Consider the following 24,484-nt stretch of genomic DNA (forward strand, 5'->3'; position numbering starts at 1 on the left):
ATTGCAATCTATTCTACAACAAAATAAAAATATTCACATCAAATGACCTATGATAATCAATAAGAGGCAGGATGACAGGGTTTGGTGATGCGAGAATTTCTCCTACTCTTTGGGCACCAAACATGAACACCATACGTTGTTGAAAATGGATTTTTCTACTAAGTGCAATGTTTATTCTAATGTGTGGAGTGAAATGAAAGGGGAAAACCTCTATTCTTGGGCCATTATCCATGGTCTATGCATGACCTAATTCTTAAAACAAAACAAAAATATAGACGTCCAAACTAAGGTCGTACCTAATGAGAGGCAAAATAGAAGGATTTACTGATGCGTTTATCTCTGCCAACCTAAGAGGACCTAAAATTCTATGAATTACACGCTGAAATTGCAACTTAGTACTAACAATTATGTGTACCTTTTGCCTTGCAATGGGAATGAAGGGATCATACAAATTCTCGTGATTCATGCAAGCTACTTGATTATGCTAAAGGTTGAGCCTTCACAAAAATACACAAGCCCTCCTCAATGGGGGCACCAATTTGAGGCGGTCCGGGGCGGGCAACAAGAAGAGCGGCCTCTAAACACCCTTCGAGGCTCCCATGCTGCTCAATTGGGGCTGGAGCAAGCACAATCAGAGACAACAACAACCCACATCCAGAAACCAAACAAGAAAAGGAGCACCACCTAGTTGTAGATGCGAACTAGGACGCATGTGATATCTCCTTGTACTCAAACGCACAAAGAGAGGGGAATGCAAGATAGCCACACACACCAAACACAAACATTCACCACGCCAGAGAGAGGTAAAGAGCACAAATCAACTTTGAAGGAGTACGAGCGGAAGTGCGACGCGAGAGAGAGTGCGAGAAGAAGAGCACGACAATATGGTGAACTCGCTCTACTGTAATGTGTAGAGCATAGTGAGTTCTTATTAGGTTTTTACAAAAGAATATGTGTACATACCTGGCGGCCCGCCCACTTACCTGGGCGACCACATTGGGCTTTATACCCCAACAACCTCCCACTTAAAGTCCAATGTGGTACTTTAAGTGTGAGAGAAGCTACTATACAAGCTAATATACAAGAGATGTAGAGAAGTGATGTACTACCCTACACCTAACTGCTTGCGAAAATGCGCAAAGCTCTCTGAGGGAAGTCCTTTTGTAAGTAGATCAACAGGATTTTCTGTGGTGTGAACTTTGACAAGCCGAAGTTGCTTATCCTGGAGCATTTCCCTGATGAAATGATACTTCACATCCACATGCTTTGTCTTTGAGTGATAAACTGGATTGCGAGCCAATTGTATAGCACTTTGACTATCACAATATAACACGGGCATCTCTTCTTTGATTCCCAAATCTGTTACTAGTCGATTAAGCCAAATTGATTCTTTGCATGCCTCTGATGCTGCAACATATTCAGCCTCTGTAGTAGACTGAGTAACACAATCTTGTAATCTAAAACGCCATGATACTGCTCCACCAGCCAATGTAAAGACATACCCTGACGTAGACCTTCGGTTGTCTAAGTCACCTGCATAATCTGATTCTGTAAAACCCTTTACACTTAGCTCCTGACTCCCATAGCATATACGCATACTCTTTGTAGCTTTCAGGTATCTCAATATTTCTTTCACTGCCTCCCAATGTTTCTTGCCTAGGTTTGACATGTATCGACTTACTACTCCCACTGCAAATGCAATGTCTGGGCGAGTAGCAATCATTGCATACATCAAACTACCCACTGCAGACGCATATGGAATATTATCCATTTCAGTCTGTTCTTGCTCAGACACAGGACAATCTTGTTTGCTAAGTTTCACATATGGTGGCAATGGAACACTCAATGCCTTTCCCTTCTCCATATTGAAACGTTGCAAAACCTTGTCAATATACTCTGTTTGAGATAACCAAATTAACTTCTTTGATCTGTCTCTCTCAATGCGCATACCAAGTATATGACTTGCCTCACCCATGTCTTTCATGTCAAACGATTTTGCCATCTTTGACTTCAAAGCTGAAATTTCTTCGAAGTGGTTGCCAGCAATCAACATGTCATCCACATACAAAATAAGGATCAGCCAACTGCCATCCTTAGCCTTCTTTGTATATAGACAGTGATCGAACTCACTACGTTTGTAGCCTTGAGAAAGCATAAACTTGTGGAATTTATGGTACCATGCCCTCGGTGATTGTTTTAAGTCATAAAGACTCTTTAACAACTGGCATACCCAATCTTCCTTGCCTTTCTCAACAAACCCTTCTGGCTGCTCCATGTAAATTTCCACATCTAAATCACCATGCAAGAACGCTGTCTTGACATCCATTTGGTGCAACACCAAATCTAATATAGCAACCAGTGCAAGAAAGCATCTGAATGTAGTCATCTTGACCACCGGAGAGAAGACTTCATCAAAGTCAATGCCTTGTTCTTGCTTAAAGCCCTTGGCAACAAGCCTTGCTTTGTACTTTGGCTGACTATATGAGCGGTGATCTTATACCTATAAACCCATTTACAGGGTAGAGCCTTTTTGCCCCATGGTAATTTAACTAGTTTCCATGTCTGGTTTTTATGCAAAGCTGTCATCTCTAACTGCATGGCCAATTGCCACTTCCCGGAGTCCTTCATTTTCACTGCTTCCTTGTAACATGAAGGCTCATTGCAATCAGTCAACATGACATAATTCATAGATGGAACAAACCTATTAGGAGGTCGCGTGACACGTCCAGATCTACGCACAATAGGTGGCTCAGGCTCAGCCACAACCTGTGGTTCCACTCTATCCTGTCCTTGCTCCTCTTGAGCCCTGACATTTTGTCTTGCACGTGCAGGTCCATCTTCGTGGGAGAAAACTCTTCTAATCTCCTCAACCCTCTCTGGTTTAGAATGATATTTGGATTCATTAAAGTGAACATCATTGCTGCGGACAACCTTTCTGGATTAGGGATCCCAAAGTCTGTACCCCATCTCACCAGAATTACCATAGCCTAGAAAGATGCACTTTCTACTCTTTGGCTCAAGTTTGTTCCTAAATTCCATTGGAACGTGAGTATATGCCTCACAGCCAAAGACTCTGAGATGCTTGTATGAGGGCATTTTGCCTGATCATACCATCTCTGGCACTGAATCCTTCTACAAAACCTTGCTAGGAGATCTATTTACAAGATGAACAACTGTTGATACAGCTTCAGCCCAAAACCCATTTGGCAGCTGTGCATTAGACAACATACTTCTGACCTTCTCTTGTATGGTCCTATTCATCCTCTCAACAACACCATTTTGAGGAGGATTGTAAGGAGCAGTAAGTTCACGTTTTATACCTTTTGACTCACAAAAGTCCTGAAAGGCCTTTGAAACATACTCTCCACCATTGTCAGTGCGTAAGCATTTAAGCTTCTTGCCACTCTGATTCTCCACAAGTGTCACAAACGTTTTGAAAACACTAAACGCTTCATCCTTGTGCTTGAGAAAGTAAACCCATACTTTCCTCGAGTAATCATCTATAAATGTCATAAAGTAAGAAGCTCCCCCTAGAGATAGGTTAGGCATAGGTCCACACAAATCACTATGAACAAGTACCAACTGTGTATCTCTTCTACTGCTTCTATGCTTATGTGGCTGCTGTGTTTGCTTACCATACAGACAATGTTCACAGAATTCAAAATCATTAAATGAAAATCCAGGCAAATAACCAGAACGAGACAAGATTTCCATTCCCTTCTTGGACATATGTCCTAACCGGCTATGCCACAAAGAAACGTTCCGTTGCTCGGTTACATTGATTACATTTTTAGAGACATTTGATACATAAATCATGTAAAGTCCTCTAGACTTTACTTTATGTGCTACTGTCATAGAACCCTTGGATATCTTCCACATGTTCTGTCCAAAAGTGGTGACGTAGCCAGCATCATCAAGTAAACCTGTGCTGATCAAGCTCTTTGTAATTGCGGGAACATGTCTCGCATTCTTCAGCGTGAAAGAAGAGCCATTCTGAAACTTCAATTGAACATCTCCAACACCTAAGATCTCACATGTCTGCCCATTGCCTAGCCGAACATGATCTTTAGTGGTCACATAAGAAGTAAACCACTCCTTGTTTGGAGACACATGAAGTGATGCCCCTGAGTCTATAATCCAATCACTCAGCGCATTTCCATCAGATGCTGTAAGAAGAGCTGAGTCCATTGTATTCTTCAAGAAGTAGATGTCTCCAGACACTAGACTGTCATCCTCTGCAACAGTGTTTGTCACATTTATTTCTTGAATCTTCACTGAGGACTTGTTCTTCTCACCATGGTCTTCAGCTTTCTCTTTGCCTTTTTCTGCTTTCCATTCTCTGCAGTCTCTTTTCATGTGACCCTTCTTGCCACAATGGTAGCATTCTATGTCACTCTTGCCTTTAGCAATGCGGGACTTGCTACGAGACTGATTAATCTTTCCAGCTTTGTACTTTTCTTTGGTCCTTCCCTTGACAACTAAGGCTGTTCCTTTGCCTTTGTCCATTGTCTTTCTATTGGTTTCTTCAGTAAGCAGACTTCCTTCTACACCTGCTATGTTCAAACCATCTGGAGGTGCAGAATTACTCAAAGCTGTGCGAAAAGTGTCCCAACTTTCCGGCAATGTGATCAACAGGAACATAGCTCTAACAGGTTCATCAAACTTGACACCTTGAGCTGACAACTGACTATAGATTGTGTTGAATTCATTCAGATGATTGGACATAGGTGTCCCTTCTTTCATCTTCAGGTCAACAAGCTTCTTAAGATAGTATACCTGTGAAGCTGCACTCTGCTTCTCATAAAGATCACTCAGCTTTAACCATGCTTGATAAGCCGACATCTCGGCTGCTACATTGAAGTAAACGCTTTCTGCCAAAGTCAGCATAATGGTAGAAAGTGCCAATTCATCCATTTCGCTCCATTCATCTTCGTCCATATCTTCTGGTTTTATCCCCTTGAGCTTTATAGGTTTTATCTGCTTCTTTTGTACCAACACGTGCAAGTTCGAACAACTACGAGCTCACGTGCTGTATGCTAACCAAAGCAAGTGTGATTTTCATGTGATCTCTTATTCTAGCATCAAAATCGACACTTACAAGGCTGCTGCCATTCTTCAATGGCCACATCCCAACACGGTTGAGGAGCTTCTAATATTTTTAGACATGGCTAGATTTTATCAACAGTATATCCGTGATTATGCCAAAATCATTGTTCCTGTGACGGATCAACTTAAAGCAAAAGCTAAGATCTTCAAGATTATGATTGTAAGCTATAATATCGCAAGGGGCGATATAATGTAGTAACGGATCCACTAAGTCGGATGCCTCATATTAATTTACTTGCTTTCACGGAAATAAAGAGCGGATTTTTGGAGTCATTACGTGGTAAGCGTGCAGAAGATCGATATATGCTAAAGTGTGGAGTGCAGTTTTAAAAATGGATCCCTCACACTCACATGTCACTGTACAACCATATCAACATGTCTCTGCACGCGCAGATAAAAAATCCGACCCATAGAGCTCCACCCCTACTCAGGAAGAGCTTAAGCGATGGAATAATTTTTTCATTGATGATGGCTACTTACTCCACAAGGGTAGAGTATGTGTGCCAAAGGACTCAGACACTAGGCGCCATGGTCATCCACGTATTCGTAAGACGTATGCCTTTGTTCGACAGAAATTTTATTGGCTAGGCTTACATCATGATGTTCAAGAGTACGTACTAAACTGCCAACAGTGCCAAGTTAATAAGGCAGAGTGCCTCAAGGTAGGTGGCCTTTTACATCCTTTAGAGATTCCACAAGGTAAATGGGAGAGTATCTCTATGGATTTTGTAGTAGGACTACCTACTACAAATCGTGGCCATGATGCCATACGGGTAATTGTAGACCGCCTCACAAAGATGGGTCATTTTCCACTAAGACTACGATTAAGACACTGGAATTAGCATGGCTATTTGTAGACAGAGATTGAAAGTTCGATAATCACTTCTGGAGAGTTGTGTTTCAAAAGTTTAAAAGTAAACTTAATCTAAGTACGGTTGATCATCCAGAAAGAGATGGTCAAACCGAAAGAGTTAATCAAGTGCTAGAGGATATGCTACGAGCGTACGTTAGCAAGAAGCAAACCAATTGGAAAGACTACTTACCTATATTGAAATTTGCTTAGAATAGTTCAAAGCATGTGACTACATGGTTTAGTCCATTTATGCTTTTATATGGATTTCAACCTAATCACCCGTTTCGGTGGGGTTGACTAAGGAAAAGATACAACAAGCAAAGGATTTTCTCCAAGACCATTTTGACATGCTTCGAGTTGATCGACAAAATGTTAAGCAAGCTCAAGATCGATATAAGAAGTACGTAGATGAGCATCATCATCTTGCTACTTTCCAAAAAGGAGACAAGGTTTTCCTCAAAGTTCCGGAGCATTTAGAAAGTCTAAAGACGGGAAACGTTGCTAAACTTTCACCACGCTATTGTGGACCATTTACCATTCTCAAACATATAGGTCAAGTAGCCTTTAAGTTAGCTCTTCTAGAGCACTCACGAGTTCATCCTGTTTTTCATGTTAGCCGTTTACGAAAACAGCTAGGACAAAATGATAATGTCATTGACACGGGTGTGTTAGTTGACCTTATTGAACTGCCAAGCATCCCTCATGAGCCCGAAAAGATTTTGGATTCTCATGTGCTTTGCACCAGACCTCATGTCAGACGACAGGTGTTGGTAAAATGGCTAGATAGACCCGAAGAACGTTCTACATGGGAGAATGTCTCCGCACTTAAGAAAAATTTTCCTACCTTCGTTTTTGAGGACGAAAATGATTCTCCAAGGCAGGGGGGGGGGGGGGGGGGGGGGGGTTTAATGTAAGGACATGGGTCCTACAGGCAAGGTCACCAGCATGGCCGGACAGTGTGTACGCTAGGGGGAGGCTATAAGATAGCACGGTTGGGTGGAGACTAGCACACATTACCACCACCCTTTCAGACTACCTTGGCATCTCCTTGGTCTTTGGTGCATACGATACTGTTTGGTACTTTTAATGATTTTAGGGATGTCTTGGGTACTTTTTCATGGTCTCTTTGGGATTTATAGGTACTGACTCCAACTATATTTGGTATTGCTTCTAGCTAGCTTTGGTATGCTTACTTTGTCTTGGAAGTGCCTGGGTACTTAAACATCTAGGATGGTACTACCTTGGTGCTTCCTCGATATAATACCAAATCTAGCTTTGACTAGAAGATGCCTTGGTATGTTCTTGATCTCTTTGGTGCATAAGTACCCTTGGACTCTTTGGTACTCTTTTTGGTAGTTTTTCTAGGTAGTTTTGGTCCTTTGCATTGTTTTGGTAGTGCCTTGGACCTTATCATTGTAGGATGGGACCGCTTTGGTACCTCCTTGGCATAGTGCCAATCATTTAGTTTTGGTACCTTTCCATAGTCTCTTTGGTAGTTTTTAATTCCTGCCATCTAGTATTTTTGGTACTGTCTCTAGTTGCCTTGGTGCCCCCTTGATATACCACCAATTATAGCTTTCTCTAGGACTGCCTTGGAATCTCCTTGGTCTTTGGTGCATACAATATTGTTTGGTATTTTTAATGATTGTAGGGTTGTCTCCGGCTACTTTTCCATGGTCTCTTTGGGATTTATAGGTTTTGCCTCCAACTATATTGGGTATCGCTCCTAGCTAGCTTTGATATGTTCACTTTGTCTTGGAAGTGCCTGGGTACTTAGACATCTAGGACGGTATTGCCTTGGTGCTTCCTTGTTATAATACCAAATCTAGCTTTTACTAGAAGATGCCTTGGAATGTTCTTGATCTCTTTGGTGCATAAGTACCATTGGACTCTTTGGTACTCTTTTTGGTAGTTTTTGTAGGTAGTTTTGGTCCTTTGTCTGATATTTGGTCAGTCGGATATTTGCTGACTCTGATTATTGCCGGGTCAAAATATTGTTGAGTCTGAATATTTGCTAGGTCGGAAAATTTCTAGGTCGGATTTCTGCTAGGTCGGATTTTGATGAGTCTGACATTTTATGTCAAGAACATTTTTGGGTTGGACAGTTATAACCATCAGTTGGTACTTGTATTGGGCCGAGTTCTGAGTAGGGGAATGCAAGAGAAGCTTTAGCCATGGTGTTCTTTGCTCTGTCTGATCTTTTCTCTATGTTTTGTTTGCTACCTCTGAAGTTATTTGACTGTGTATGTTGCTGAGTCAGATTATGGAGTAACTGTCTATTCTTTGTTTGAGAGCATGTGTGTTGAGAGAGATTCTTGTGTTATTGAACCCCAACACATATGGCGATCCCGCTAGGCCATTGAAGGTTTTGCCAACACATTTGGTAAACCTACTGCAATTGTTTGTGTGTTGTGTTTGACATTCTTGTCGTGTTTATTACCTACTATAATGGTATGTCTATTGGGTCTAATTACCTTTTGTGTCAGCATCGAGGTCAATCTTTTTGTTTCACGAGTGATGATGCTATGAAATAACCTATCCTGAAGGAGAAATTGTTAGATCAAGGAGCGAAAATTCAAGAGCAACAGAGATGATGGATTTCAACCATCATGTTTGATTAGAAGCATTACTGCAAATTCAAACTCAGATTTTGCTACTATAAGTGTTGCAGGTTCAGGTTGCACAGATTTAGCCAGGTGTTGCAGATTCAGACTATGCAAAATGGTAGAAATTTGGATGATTTTGCAGAGATAAAAGAACAATTTCTTGAAATCAAACAAAGAAATCTGATGTTGATAATCAGATCTATCGAAGCAAAAAACCTCAAGAATGGTATCTTTTATTGAATTTTCCATACATATAAATACATCACTAAACTAAAATATCCCAATCAATTTAAGCAACCAACTAAATGGACTATGTGGATCCTAGATCAACATCTGTGGCTCTTCGTTTAGCGAATTTAATGGGTCTCGGATTGGTATGGTGCACCGATCTTGAGGACTAAACATGATTGTTGTATTTTAATGAAGTGAATGTTATGGGGGGTAAAAGGAAGAAAGAGAAATGTTAGATTTTCACGAGTAAGAAGCATGAGGTGGATGATTGTCCGTGTGTAGTTGATGAGTGCTCAAAGAGAGATGCTTGTAGGAAGTGGTGCATGGTGGATTTGTGCACAAAACTTCATAACATTAGCCACAAATTGCAAAAGGCAACTTCCTATAACAAAATGGAAAGAGCCTTAGAGAAGTTAGATGATTTTGAAGATGACTCGGAAAATGCATATGAATGGCTAGATGATCATAAAGGGGATATGAGAAACTCATGTTCTAGCAGAAAGAAGGTTTTCAAGTTACAAAAAGCATGTGAGAAGCTGAGGGATGCATATGAGAATGAGTTTGAAGGGGATTCGAGTGATGATGATGATGATGGATGGAGAATGGTAATGTAATCCACCAAGTAGGGATAGGAGAAGGAGGTACAAAAGTGTTACCATATACATGTGGTAGTGATGATGATGATGATGGATGGAGAATGGGTCATGAAATCCACCAAGTAGGGATAGGAGAAGGAGGTACAAAAGTGTTACCATATACATGTGGTAGTGATGTGTGTGAACACACTAGGACCGCCGGGGCATTTTTCCCCTATTTAGGAGGTTTTTTTCCCCGAGCATTGTATATACGCCCATCACTCTAGGGCTATCTATCTTTCCATTGCATACTAAGTAACACACTCTCTATTGTGTGCCTTGAGCTTCCTTCGTCTTCTCCAAGCTGTGTGTGTTTCTCTGTAACCCTAATTCCAACAATTGGTATCAGAGTAGGTTGCGCCCTCCCAGGCTTAGTCGCCAGCTGCTCCAGCACACGCCTGCTCACTTTCTTTGATTTTAGTGAGCTTTGGCAAGCGTTTGCAGGTTGACAAAAACTTTGGGTGAGCTCAAAGAGCTCAGTCTGCTTAGATTTTTGATTCGAGCTCATTTCGGCCTCCGTTTCCACTACAGGCAGTACTGCACATGCTATTTTGTCATTTTGTGCAGAATTTCTGTCAGTGCCGTTTTCTGGATAACATGTATTGCATAGTCTTCTACGGTTTGTGCTATATAGCACGTGTTGTTCCCGCTCCCTTTCTCCTATTTTTGGGTAGTTTTCACATCAGGTGCAACATTTACCATGGCTGACAACAACACAGATGTGTTCAAGATGTTTGCTGTTGAGAATAGGTTAGATGGTGACAATTACCGTATGTGGGCTTATATGATGCAACATATTCTTGTGTCAAAGGGCATTTGGAACATTGTGCAGGGCATTGATGTACGTTCTCGTTCTGAGAATGTAGGCAATGTTGAGGATGTTGTAGGTCTTGCTGCAAGGATTGCTGCTATTAGAGTTGTTTTGCCTACGGTAGAACAAGCTCGTTGGGATGTAAAGGATGAGCATGCTCATGCATTGATTGCGTTGTCTGTGAAGCACACCATTGTTCCTCACATTCTTTCAATAAAATCTGCAAAAGAGGCTTGGGATATTCTAGGAGGTCTTTATGCAAGTCGCAATGAGGCTAAATTGGTTTGCTGCGTAAAGAGCTGGAGTTGAAGATTATGCATGAGGAAGATGATATGGACACTTTCCTTGCTCGTGTCAAGGATATCAATGAGCAACTTATTTCTGCAGGTGAAGTCATTTCAGACAATTCCCTTGTGCAGACTGTTCTTGATGCCTTACCAGATTCCTACCAAACTTTTGCTAGTACTTGGAGACTCATGACCCAAGGAAATCCTGAAGTTGTCAAGTTTGATGCATTATGCACATTGCTATTGCAAGAGTCACTTTCCAGAAAAAACAGAACTAGGCAGCGTGCAGTTGAACACGCTTTTATTGCTTCTCAAAGAAAGGGTGGTAACAACAATGCGGCCACTTCTTATGGTTTTGCTGCGAGTGGCAAAACTTCTGTTCCTAATGCTTCCGCTGGCAGCAATTCGTCTGGAAATTCTGGTGATAAGGGCAAAAAGAAGATGCGTTGCCATTATTGTAAACCTAATGATCACTTGATCAAGTCGTGTCCTAAGTTGAAGGCCAGAGAGGCTAAAAAGAAAGAGGGTGGCTCCACTGCAAATGCTGGCTCCACTACAAATGCAGCCATTTGTTGAGTCTTCTGTGAAAGGAGACTGTGTTATTGATGTTGATGCAGAATGGGCTTTTAGCGCAGAGTGCACTTACAATCCTGCTGTCCATGATGCATGCTTGTCAGTTGCTGCAGATTCACATGTGTGGTATTTTGACAGTGGTGCTACAAAGCATATTACCTCACATCGTGAATTGTTTACCTCTCTCGAGTCTGTCCCTCATGGGAATTCAGTCACTTGTACCAACAATGCCTCTTATCCGGTTCAGGGAGTTGGAAAGATTGTGCTTACTGTTGCAAATGCCAGTTCCTTCACACTTGTTGATGCACTTTATGTACCTGGGATCAAGAAGAATCTCTTGTCTGTATCTGCACTTGCTAGACTTGGACTTGTAGTAAAATTTGTGGATGACAGATGCATAGTTCATGATCTCATTTTTGGTGATGAAATTGTTGCATTTGGCCTTTTGTGCCGTGGGCAATATAAGCTCACTTTGTATGACAAGTGTGGACAAAATTTTTCAAATGTTGTTGCAGACTCAAGGGCTATTTCAGATGCAAAACTTTGGCATGCACGTTTTGGTCATCTGAATTTTGCCAGTTTGCTGCTTTTGCAAAAATCTGATATGGTTGCTTCTTTGCCGCCTCTTGAAGCACCTGTCAAACATGTTTGTGAAGGCTGTATTTTGGGTAAGATGTAGCGTTCTAAGTTTCCAAAGTATAGTTCAGTTCGGGCCACATGCAGGTTGTAGCTTGTGCATAGTGATGTTTGTGGGCCCATGCAAACTCCGTCCTTGGGAAATTACCATTACTTTGTGACTTTCATTGATGATTACTCCAGGCATGCATGGGTATTTTCGCTTAAAGAGAAGTTCGAAGTTTTTATGTGCTTCAAACAATTTCTGGCTATGGCTAAAAATGTCTCGAAATGTACTATGGGCACCCTCCGTTCCGATCGAGGGGGGAGTATATGTATCATGAATTTAATGCATTTCTGGGTCGCCGTGTGATAAGACACCAATGTATAGTGCCTTATACACCTCAGCAAAATGGTGTTGCTGAGAGGAAAAACAAGTCACTGACGGAAATGGCATGATGTATGGTCAAAAGTCAAGCTTTGCCGCATTCTTTTTGGCTTGAGGCCATCATGTGTGCCACTTATGTACTTAACAGGTGCCCTATGAAAGCTTTGCAGTCTATTACTCCATATGAATCATGGCATGATAGAAAGCCTTCTATTGAGCACATGCGTGTTTTTGGCTGTTTGACATACACTTTGGTGCCACAAACACAGTGCAAAAAATTGGATGATAAGGCTGTCAAATGTATTTTTGTTGGTTATAGTGCTGAAAGCAAAGTTTACAGGTTATATCATCTGCAAACAAAGCATATTCTGGTTTCACCGGATGTAGTGTTTGTGGAAGATTCTGTTCAGCCCTTGCTATCATGTACTAGAGACAGTAATGTAAGCTCACAGGACATTTATGACACCTTGTTGCCTCTTTTCAGTGGTGGAAATATGAATGTAATTTCCAATGAGACAAATGAACAGCCTATGGGGGTTTCTGAAAATGTTACAGATCGGCTATTAATGATGCAGATGTACATGATGTACTTGATGAGGAAAGGGCTGAAAATGAGCAAGCTAGAGGTATGCCAAAATGGCTGGTGCACACTTTGCGTGACAATAAATTGGATGCACCTTTGTCTAGTCGTACTCGTTCAGGCTCTCACCATGCATCTCATGCATCAGATTGTTATGCTTTGGCTATGTCTAGCTTACATGATGTTGAGGAGCCTCTGTCTTTTGATGAAGCACAAAATTCAGAAAATTGGATGGCTTCCATGCAATCAAAATATGATGCACTTATAGAAAATGACACATGGACTTTATGTGATTTGCCTCCTGTCAAAAAGGCCATTGGTATGAAGTGGGTTTACAATTTGAAACGCAAGCCGGATGGTGAGATCGATCGCCATAAGTGCAAAGGGTTATGCACAACAAAAAGGAATAGATTATGAAGAGACTTTTTCTCCCACTTGTCGTATGACTACTGTGCATTTTCTATGTGCATTGGCAGCTCATTTTGGTTGGGATGTACATCAATCAGACATTGTTACTTCTTTCTTGAATGGTGACATATTTAAGGAAGTTTATGTAACACAGCCTCGCGGTTGTCATTAAAGGACAAGAGGACAAAGTGTGCATATGTAAGAAGGCTTTGTATGGGTTGAAGAAATCTCCTTGTGCTTGGTATGAGAAATCTGACACTCATTTGGTTAAACGAGGCTTTCGTAACAGTCCAACAGAAAGCACATTGTATGTAAAGCGTGAGGGTGATGTACTTCTCATTGTGGTTCTTTATGTCGATGATTTGCTGATCACTGGACCAAATGAGAGACATATTACTGAATTTAAGGCTGATTTGAATGCTACTTTCAAGATGAAAGATTTGGGGCTGTTGCATCATTACTTGGGTATACAGTTTAAGCAGTGTGATGGTGGTATTGCCTTGTGTCAGAAAAGTTACATAGAGACATTGCTATGTAAGTTTGAACTTGAGGATTGTAAACCTATTGCCACTCCCATGGAAACATGTTTGAAGTTGAGTCTACATGATGCTGGCGATCCTGCTGATGTCACTCTTTACGAAACTGCTATTGGCTGCCTCATTTATGTATGCAACTCGCAGATATTCAGCTTGCAGTCTCACATGCAGCAGATTTATGCATAGCCCAGGGTCTAAGCATTGGCAGGTTTTCAAGAGGATTTTTTGCTACCTTAGTGGCACTTTACATCTTGGCTTGTTTTATCGCAAGGGGGGTGATTGCCGCCAGACTTACATGCTTTTTCGGACTCAGATTGGGCTGGTTGTTTTGACACGCGAGTGTCCACAAGTGCCTTTTGTTTCATGCTTGGGAATTCATGTATATCATGGTTGAGCAAGAAGAAACCTACTGTGGCCACTTCGAGTTGTGAGGCTGAGTACAGGGCAGTCTTCATAGCTACTGTTGAGTGTGTATGGCTCGAATGCCTTATGGCCGATTTGGGTGTTGGACAGGACACTGCCAACACTATCTACATTGATAGTCAGAGCGCATTGGCAGTTGCAAGGAACCGAGTTTTTCATGCTTGCAGAAAGCACATTGAGGTGCTTTACCACTATCATTAGGAAAGAAATGGACTCATTTTCGGGCCTTTCAACTCTAGTGAGAGAACGCTCCTTAGACAATAGGAAGAAGGCTAGCGTTATGTTGAAAAAACATTTTTTCTCATTTTTAAAATGTCCATGAAAACCATTTTGGTGAAATTGTCACTATCATCAGAAAAGTGAGGCGTTTGATAATGACATCTGGCTTAAGCGCCGAACGTCTTTTTATGACCCGTTGTTGCTATCCTACAAAGTGAAGTACTTGTACTTGTGCATCTCGCACAAGTATCAATCACCTTTTTATGAAGTACTCGCAATTTAAATTCGAACAGATTGTACTTGATAGTGATTGATAGGTACTATTTAAGACTATGAAGGAGTCAGAACCAAGCGAATAGAGACGCTTGAGGTCTCTGGGACCTCTATTTGCTTGGTTCTGACCTTATGAGGCCCTAGGATTAAGATATAGCACTTTTTAAGCCCACGGATGCATCCGGAACGTCCAAAAACCATAGGATTCTTGGACGTTCTGGATGCATCCGTGGGCTTAAAAAGTGCTATATCTTAATCCTAGGGCCTCATAAGGTCAGAACCAAGCGAATAGAGGTCCCAGAGACCCCTCAAGCGCCTCTATTCGCTTGGTTCTAACTCCTTCATAGTCTTAAATAGTACCTATCAATCACTATCAAGTACAATCTGTTCGAATTTAAATTGCGAGTACTTCATAAAAAGGTGATTGATACTTGTGCCTCTATTCCGTGGCATTATTTTTGTATTTTGAAAACAACTCTTATGTGTTTTCTCTCATCGCACATCACATCACTCATTAAGATTCACAGACATGGAATTTTGTGTACACTTAAGTTGGGCTCTCGAAAAGCATTTTGTACGAGCATGCATTTAAGTGATTGAGCAAACTTTTACGTATGTACTATGAGAAATAGAATTCCAATTTTTTTTTTTTGCATTTTTCATAATTAACTCTCTCTATGCTGAGTTGGCGTTTCTTACATGGCCCAAAATTGAGTCCAAGTTTCTCCTAATGGTCAGAGAGAGGCTCTCAGTAGGAGAGATCAGCTTGGCTTATGTGCCAACACAGGACAACCTTGCAGATCTTTTACAAAGGCATTGTCTCGTGAGAAGCTTGAAGCTTTCCGCAAAGCTTTGGGCTTACTCCCCTTTGTAGATTGATCATGTCCTCAGGGCATGGCACGTCCCTTTACTCATGTGCCAGCTCTCATTCACACGCATCACTCCAGGGGGGATTTGTTACCATATACATGTGGTAGTGATGTGTGTGAACACACTGGGACCGCCGGGGCATTTTTTCCCTCTTTAGGAGGTTTTTCCCCCCGAGCATTGTATTTACGCCCATCACTCTAGGTATATCTATCTTTCCATTGCATACTAAGTAACACACTCTCTATTGTGTGCCTTGAGCTTTCTTCGTCTTCTCCAAGCTGTGTGCGTTTCTCTGCAACCCTAATTCCAACAAAAAGGAGGTTGGCCAAAAGAGCCTAGAAGAGCTCCTAGATACCCCTAACCTACCACTAGAGTATACCCATGGAGTGGAAGAGGAAGATCCATTGCTTAAAACTTATGTTGTTTGCATATGGAAAATGTTGTTACCCTATTTGTGGGGAGAAGCATGTCATACATAACCATGATGTTTTTCATGTTATTCAAAGACCACTTGAAGAGGTGGATAGTGAGATGAATGCACTGGAGGAATTGATGGAAATCAGATTTCTCAAAATCAGATTTGCTGAGGAATTTCCAAAAACCATATCAGTTCAGGAGGAGTCTCCGCCAAAAAGATCCCTACAGGTGAAAGTGTTGCAAAAAGGTGCTGAAGGAACATTGAAGGATTTTGTTGATGCTGATTGTGATGATCGGCAAATTCAGACAAGTAATCAAACCACTATGCCAGATGTTGCGTATGATCAAGCGAATCAAAATTATGGTTTTGAATGTTTTGAAGGACAGATTTTGATGTCACAGGTGGATATCAAGCAAGGATATGTTTCAATTGCAGAGAATTAGAAGAAGCAGATTGATTGTTGTTCCAATCTAAACAGGGATGAATCAAAATTAGGTCTCACAGATCAGATTAAGCATGAGGAATGGCAAGAGCAAGCCTTTGAGTTTTAAATAGGTTTAACATGTTTTGTGGAGCATGCAATGATGTTTGAAATGCAGAATGATGAAATTTCAATGGATGTGCATTCTGAAACTGATGTGGGACAATTTTTTCTCAATCTAAGCATACTTTTGTTGAAAGATGTGTGTTTTAAAGCTGATGAGATAGTAGAAGTAGATTCTTACAGGATAGACTGTCACACATGGATGGTGGACTATCAGAATTCAGGATTTTATGTGCTACAAATTTTGGAGTTGCAAACTAGGTAAAGAAGAATACATTATAGAAATGTTCAGGTGGACTTAAATATTGGATTAGGTGGAATGTGCCTTTTACAGGATGATGATCTGATTTTGAATTATATGGAGGATGCTCTGATTTTGAAAATTTGGAGTTGGGAAATTTTCAAAAAATGACAGAAAGTTCACAATGCAAAAAGACAGCAATACGTCAAATCCATAAAAAATGGAAAGTCAATAAGTTGTAGCAGCAGTGGGTATCTCAGAAATCTACAGAGTAGCATTTTGTAAATGGAAAGGCAGTGGATATTCAGAATTTTAAAGAGGATGTTTTGTTGGAGTTTGTCTGGAAGTTTTTCACCACGTTGAAATTGTTCCCTATACTTCATCTTTGGAGTAGAGGATTTCTCATTGAATTTTGGTTCCATAAGTTTATTTTGTATGATCTGACTTGGATGTATTTGCATGTGAGAGGTTCCCTACCTTGGCATGTGTCAAAAAGTGGACTACAATGATATGGGATTGCACATGTAAGGCGAAAAAACATTTAATTTTTTAAGTGACATCAGAACAAGAACATGTTGCAAAGGACAATGGAATGGCTGTCAAGATGTTTGCAGATGTGCAAGAGAGCATCAATATGCAACAAATTCAGCTAGAGAGTCAAATGCAGTAGCATACTCAGGAGCTGCAAAAAATTCTGACACAACATCAGAGTGAAGTGGCAAAAGTTAAAATGTCACTTGGCATGTTTAAGGAGTGGATGAAAACATTGGAGGTCAAAGTACAACTTGAGTTGGAGCAACTAGATAGTAAGAACAAAGAGTTGCAGGTCCAAAATCAAAATCTTGATCAAAGGCTTCAACCATTGTTGGAACTGGAGAGACAGACATTAGGTCACGAAGATGCATACGTAAACGGTGTTTTTATGTTTGAGGAAGATCTTTCAATTGTAAAGCAGAAAATGACAGAGAGCATGCAAGAAGTTTGGAAGGTCATTAAGGTCCATGAGTATAGAGCCAAAGAATTGGGGAATGTTTGGGCGGTGTTTAGTTTCTATTTATGATGTATTTTGTGTACCTTCGTTTAAGTACCAGGCACTACACTTTGCTTTGTATGAAGATCCCAGCATTGAGTTTGTCAGAGTATTGTATGGTGTATTTGCATATCTTAGATTAGGTTCCAGGAACTATACTTTGTGTTGTATAGTAACTAGGGAATTTTGGGAAGATAGAATAAGGCCTTTGACTTTGATCAAGGGATGTGTGGATCCGAGTCAAATTTCTACGAAATCCATCATCTGGGTGTCCATGTGTTGACTGAGATATTGTTGAGTTGAATATTTGCTAAGTCTGATTATTACTGACTTCGATTATTGCTGACTCTGATATTTGGTCAGTCAGATATTTGTTGACTATGATTATTGGTGAGTCTAAATATTGCTGGGTTGGAATATTGTTGAGTCAAAATATTTGTTGGGTCAGAATGTTGCTAGGTCGGATTTTGATGAGTCTGATATTTTATGTCAAGAACATTTTTGGGTTGGACAGCTATAACCATCAGTTGGTACTTGTATTGGGCCGAGTTCTGAGTAGGGGAATGTGATAGAAGCTTTAGCCATGGTGTTTTTTGCTCTATCTGATCTTTTCTCTATGTTCTATTTGCTGACTCTGAAGTTATCTAATTGTGTATGTTGCTGAATTTGATTATGGAGTAACTGTCTATTCTTTGTTTGAGAGCATGTGTGTTGAGAGAGATTCTTGTGTTGTTGAACCGCAACACTTGGACCTTATCATTGTAGGATGGGACTACTTTGGTACCTCCTTGGAACACTGCCAATTGTTTAATCTTGGTACTTTTGCGTAGTCTCTTTGGTAGTTTTTAATTCCTGCCTTCTAGTATTTTTGGTAATGCTAGGAAATATGAAGTAGCTAAGTAGACAATTGAGTAGATTACTTAATGGAGAGAGATAATTTTCACACACAAGAGATTATAGAGTAGAGAGAGAGAGAGTACACACGATATATGTGGTTCACCCAATGTGGGCTATGTCCCCGAGAAAGTAGCCACTCAATGGCTTTAGTACTTCAAAACAAGAAGTATGTTACAAAGGGATTATACCCTTTTGGAGCTCCCGCCTTGCTTCACTCTCACCACCTCACACCCACCTTGTTGCATCAACTTCACACTGTGAAATATGTGTAGAAATGGCCTCTTTTTATAGGCCAAAAGGGCTGCCCTCTCTCATGAGAGGCATCCATGTGTAGCCACACTTATGTAGATAAGTCCAAATCGGACCCTCCAATCAGCCCATGTGTGGCCGCCGAAGACAAGTTCGCTTTTGAATTCGGCCACCGACCACTAGACATTGACTTCCGACCACCGGCCACCGGCCAATCGATCGATCGTTTTTTGACCACTTTTCGGTCGTCGTCCTTGGCCATAATATTCCAGTGAAAAGGAATATTTCGACAGGCCGTGGAAATTTTGATTTTCGACGAGTGATTTTAAAAATTTTGGCAGCATAACAGCCCCAAAACTCGCCCAAAACCAATTCCCCTGGTGGAACTTGACATAAAACCTCTGTTTTCTATCCAAAAACAGTAAATACAGCACGCTGTATTTACTAGTTTTTCCCCTGTTTCAAGCCCTAAACAGTCCTTGAACTATCCTCTAAGAGTGGGGCATTGTTCCCAATGGTTTTGACATCTGTATGGCTGAAGAACAGTTTAAATTCAGCGCATAACCAGCGCTAAAAACAGACCTGTATGGTGAGGTTATCACCCTCACCGGTGTCTGCTTTTGGAGCAGCAGTTAACTACTCTTATTAATGCTCAGAGAGGCTCTTGCCTCAGCCAAAACGCATATGACCACACAGCTGTACATAGGTCAAATGAAAAGCCCTCTTGAGGGGCATTGCATTACTGCATGTAGGGAAGAGAGAGAGCAGTGTAAAGTGTGCAGGACATGACTTCTTGCACTATATTGTACATGAGAGGGAAAGCTTGCAGTCAACATGAGGAAAGTTCATCACATTGTGCCACTAGGCACATTTACAAGCAATTTTCCGCTTTGGTCTTCCCACTTAAAAATCTCCCGACTGGTTGTCCAGTTGACTTTGCAGTAGTTCTAAAATGTTCCCCTTGTCATTCCGGAGGTATTGACGCAAATAGATTTCATGGCCCAAAATAGCAATTTCCTAAATTTTAGGAGATGCTTCCAGTGGACTCTCACTGGTCATCTGACCATCTTTCACCACTGGGACCACATCCAAAAATGCAATGTAGCCTAGCTATCGGGTACTTTTCCTCTGTGACCCCACCTTGGCACTATGCCTTTATTGAGTTCACTTCCTAGTATCCACCAACTTGCTAAGTGCGGCAGGGGGGACCTACATGATTTTGAACTGAGCCTAGGGGGAACCCACATGATCTTGAACTGAGCCTAGACAGCCTTTTACTATATGAATTCCAGTGCCAACCAACTTCCCATCTGCGAGTGAAACTATTGTTTCACAGTGGCGATACAATGTCCGGCCATTTGCAACTTCAAAAAGTATTTCGTTAGCGCTACTGATTTTTTGTTCACAGAGCAGCTGCAAATCTTCTGGCGAAAACATGAAAGAAGCAGTCTGCGACTTGAGAGTAAGTCTTTCCTTTGTAACCTCAGTAAAAGCCTGTGCTGAGAAGAAAGACTTGCACCAAGGCAGTAGGATACACGCTGATATTTGCGATAGTGGGTTACTTGCGAAGAACACATACTTAGGAACACATTAGTCAGCATGTATGCTAAATGTGGTGCCCTTTCGAAAGCTCGGAAAGTTTTTGATGAGCTTCTTGTCCGGAATGTAATCTCTTGGAATGCAATAATTGCAGGATATACCCAACACGGATATGGCAAGGAAGCTATTGGCTGTTTTCAGCAGATATGCTTGCACCTTAAAGGCATGTGGCATTACACAAAACATTGATATGGGCCAAAAATTTCATGATGAGATCTCTAGTCAGGGGCTGTTGAAAAAACATGTTGCACTGGGGAATAGTTTAGTTGACATGTATGCCAAATGTGGTGCCCTTTCAGCAGCACGAAAACTCCTTGATGAGCTTTATGTTCGGAGTATTATTTCATGGAATGCTCTAATCATAGGATATGTCCGACATGGGTGTGGCAAGGAAGCGCTAGGTTGCTTTCAGCGCATGAGAAGTGAGAGCCTTCCTCCAGATGCAGTCACCAATGCTTGTATCTTGAAGGCCTGTGGCATTACGGAAGACATTGACATGGGCGAAGAAATCCATGATGAAATTGCTAGTCTGGGGTTGTTGAAGAAAGATATGGTGCTTGGCAGTGCTTTGGTCCACATGTATGCCAAGTGTGGCAGCCTCACAAAAGCACAAAAAGTTTTTGATGAACTTCCTGTGCGTGATGTTCTCTTGTGGTGCATTGATTGCAGGATATGTCCAACGTGGGGGTGGCAAGGAAGCTCTAAGCTGTTTTCAATGGATGCGGAACGAAGGCCTCATTCCAGATGCAATCACCTATGCTTGCATCTTGAAGGCCTGTGGCATCACACAAGACATTGACATGGGCGAAACAATTCACTATGAGATTGCTAGCCAAGGGCTGTTGAGAAACGATGTCGTGCTTGGCAATGCTTTGGTTGACATGTATACCAAATGTGCTGCCCTCTCGAAGGCACAAAAATGTTTTGATGAGCTTCATGTTCTAGATGTGATCTCTTGGAATGCATTGATCACAGGGTATGCCCAACAGGGGCAGGGTCAGGAAGCTCTGACTTGTTTTAAGCGGATGCGAAGTGAAGGCCTCACTCCAGATGCAATAACCTATGCTTGCGCTTTGAAAGCTTGTGGCATTATGCAAGACATTGACTTGGGCAAAAGAATTCACGATAAAATTGCTAGTTTGGGGCTGTTGAGAAAAAATGTCGTGCTTGGCAGCGTTTTGGTTGACATGTATGCCAAATGTGGTGTCCTCACTAAAGCACAAAAAGTCCTTGAAGAGCTTCCTCTCCGGAATGTGATCTCTTGGAGCACATTGATTGCTGGATATGCCCAACAGGGGCAGGGCCAGGAAGCTCTGGGTTGTTTTCTCCAGATGCGAAAAGAAGGTTTCTCTCCAAACGATGTTTCTTGGAATGCACTTATCGGGGGATATTCCCAGCAAGGGCTGGCTATGGAAGCTCTGGACTGTTTTCAGTGGATGCAACAAGAGGGCACCTCCCCAACTGCGATCACTTTTGTTAATGTACTCAATGCATGTAGTCACTCCGGTCTAGTAGATGAGGGCCAAATGTATTTTGATAGCATGAGGGAAAAATATGGCATTGTACCGGACAATGAGCACTACACTTGCATGGTTGATCTTTTTGGACGTGCAAGGCTTTTTGACAGAGCTATGAGGGTAATCATGATGATGCCATCACCTGATTGTCCTGCAGTCTGGTCTGCTCTTCTAGGTGCTTGCCGAAAATGGGGAAATGTAGAGCTTGGAAGAGTGGCCTTTGAGCGTGCAGTTAGATGGATATAATGCTGCACCATATGTCTTAATGAGTAATATTTATGCAGCTGCTGGAATGAAGGAGGCTGCTCAAAATATTGAATGCATGAGAAAGAAAGCTGCTGCTTGGAAGCAGCCAGGACATAGCAGCTGGGTTGATTCAAGTGGAAATGTTCATAAATTTGCCGTTGGAGATACCAGCCATCCTCAAAGCAAACAAATTTATACGAAGTTAGAATATCTTGAACTTAAACTATCCGTACATGGTTATACCCCAAATTTGCATCGGGTCTCACAAAACATTTCCACCAATTCAAAGAAGGATTTTCTATGTCAGCATTCTGAGAAGCTGGCCATTGCTCGTGCGATCATCAATACACCACAAAAATAGAGAAATGAAAAATATTTGTTAAAGATGCAAACCCCCTGCATATTTTTGAGGGTGGAAAATGTTCTTTTGGCGACTATTATTAGTGTGAATTGGACGTTTCAGCTAGCTCCATACGAGGCATAACTTTATTCCAAATACTTCTAGACAAGTTCCCATATTGTGGTTGCACCAGGATTATGAATAAATCTTCTTATATGTATCCAATATTTGCGGTCTGCCTCGTGCCTCAGGCCTCGGCTCAGGGCTCACACTCTTGTGTGCTTGGTCCAAGAAGTCACATGACAGTGCTCAATTGTCTACATGTTGACTGGTATATTCTATGTTTGATATTCCATGAAATACCTGTTTCACAGAAGCGTTTTGCAACTTACAGAAATACCTGTTTCACAGAAGTGTGTTGTCCCTATTGTGACACTGATGCTGCCCATGCTGAACATATCCTGTAGTCAATAGAACTGAAGAGACTATATCCAAGATAAGAACATCATCAACAACTTTTTGTGCTTTCATGAGACTCCCAATATTGACATTGGTCCGTGTGGTGATGTCTGTCGCTGCGGTTGTGAAATTCTGGTACAAGTTGCTTGTGTACTTCATGAAGTATTGTGGACAACCACAAATACTCTAATGAAGTATTGGATATCCCTTTCACATGCTTTAGTGATATTTTGACATAAAAACTGTATGGGTTTTAGACTCGTGCCTTTTTCGTTGGCAGGGCCTTATACACAACATGGTCCGACAAATGGGTAATGATGTGCCAAAAAAGGGAGGACAGGATACCAATACTTCTGAGGATGCGGCAGCTAGTGCGTTGTCATGCATAATGTTTGCGGTTCCTTCTTCACTTAGGAGATATGAGAGATGCGAGTGATGTATAATGCATTACAGTGGTTCAAAGTCCTCAGGTCTCTGTATTGAAGTGCTTTGAGGTTGCATCAAGTGCATTCAAATGCTTTTCAGGGAGGAATTTTATAGAAAATTATACAGTCAAATTGCAGAATGAGATCCAATTGATGTATCGGTATTTAACTCAGGTAATCATTCTAGTTCACATCTTGTATATACGTTTTGTTAGAATAGGAAGCGGAAGATGCAATGAAGACATGAAGTGGCCCCCGATCTGGTAGACAACTCAATATCCCTCGACTCATAAAAGATTCTAACACTAGAGAACATCTGCAATGCCACATACATATACAAGGCAACTGTGGAGAAGAGAGATCACTTAGGTAGAAAGAGACAGGACATTTGAGAATAAGAAAGAGATGGAAAAGGCTCTCCATGCTGATAACTAATTGCATACACGGTGGTCTGTTGACATGCTCGAGATGGATAGACCCCTGGTACACACACAACTGTTATTGCTATTGCTATGAGCATAGATCTAGTGTATCTCCTCTTGGCAATAGAACACAAATGGAGGGAGAGAGACATGACTTAAAGGCCTACACGCGAGGAGGCTACCCTTTAGATGTCAATGGATCTCTCCATTCCGTGTCATTGCATGATCACAAAGCTTGTGAAAGGCTGGCCCGAGTAACAAACTCGGGTTGCCTAGCAAAAACGCTAGGGCTGATCTGGAAAACGCCAGAAAGGCCGAGCAAAACCACTTGGAGAAGACCTACCAATCTGCATCCTAAGGGCTTCCCTATGAGGCGGCCCCCTTGCTGGGCTAAACTGCAATGTCCAAGTGGGTACCGCCCCGCCCCCAACAGGGCCATAATTAAGCTGCTCGACCCATTCCTCAAGCCCCGCGACATGGGATAAATGGCCTAAGAGAAGGAAATGGGGGAGAAAAACATAGTAGGCCCATCAATGGCTCATGGAAAAAAACAGGCCAAGGTTGGGATATAATATCACATGCTTCAAGGAGCCTATGGCCATGGAAAGAGCACATGGCTTGAAAATATCGACATAAGAAAACTCTCTTACTTTGGCCGGGCATAACCACAAAATAGCCCTCAT

At 41.6% G+C, this 24,484-nt stretch overlaps 1 protein-coding gene across 1 annotated transcript; it reads left to right on the forward strand.

Moving 5' to 3' along the window:
- Nucleotides 1-20,131: 20,131 nt before the first annotated feature.
- On the forward strand, nucleotides 20,132-23,967 carry LOC147418546 (pentatricopeptide repeat-containing protein At1g03540-like). Its single transcript, XM_086507142.1, has 2 exons — nucleotides 20,132-20,255; nucleotides 20,487-23,967. Exon 2 carries the CDS (start codon nucleotides 20,974-20,976, stop codon nucleotides 22,153-22,155), a length of 1,182 nt encoding a protein of 393 aa, XP_086363268.1. The 5' UTR covers nucleotides 20,132-20,255; nucleotides 20,487-20,973; the 3' UTR covers nucleotides 22,156-23,967.
- The last annotated feature ends 517 nt before the right edge of the window (nucleotides 23,968-24,484 follow it).

The sequence above is a fragment of the Adiantum capillus-veneris genome, chromosome 30 (assembly GCF_014529385.1).
Source record: "Adiantum capillus-veneris isolate H3 chromosome 30, ASM1452938v2, whole genome shotgun sequence".
Lineage (NCBI taxonomy): Eukaryota > Viridiplantae > Streptophyta > Polypodiopsida > Polypodiales > Pteridaceae > Adiantum > Adiantum capillus-veneris.

Coding starts and splice junctions, on each gene's coding strand:
- LOC147418546 (XM_086507142.1), top strand. CDS start 20,974: ATGCCAAGTGTGGCAGCCTCACAAAAGCACAAAAAGTTTTTGATGAAC.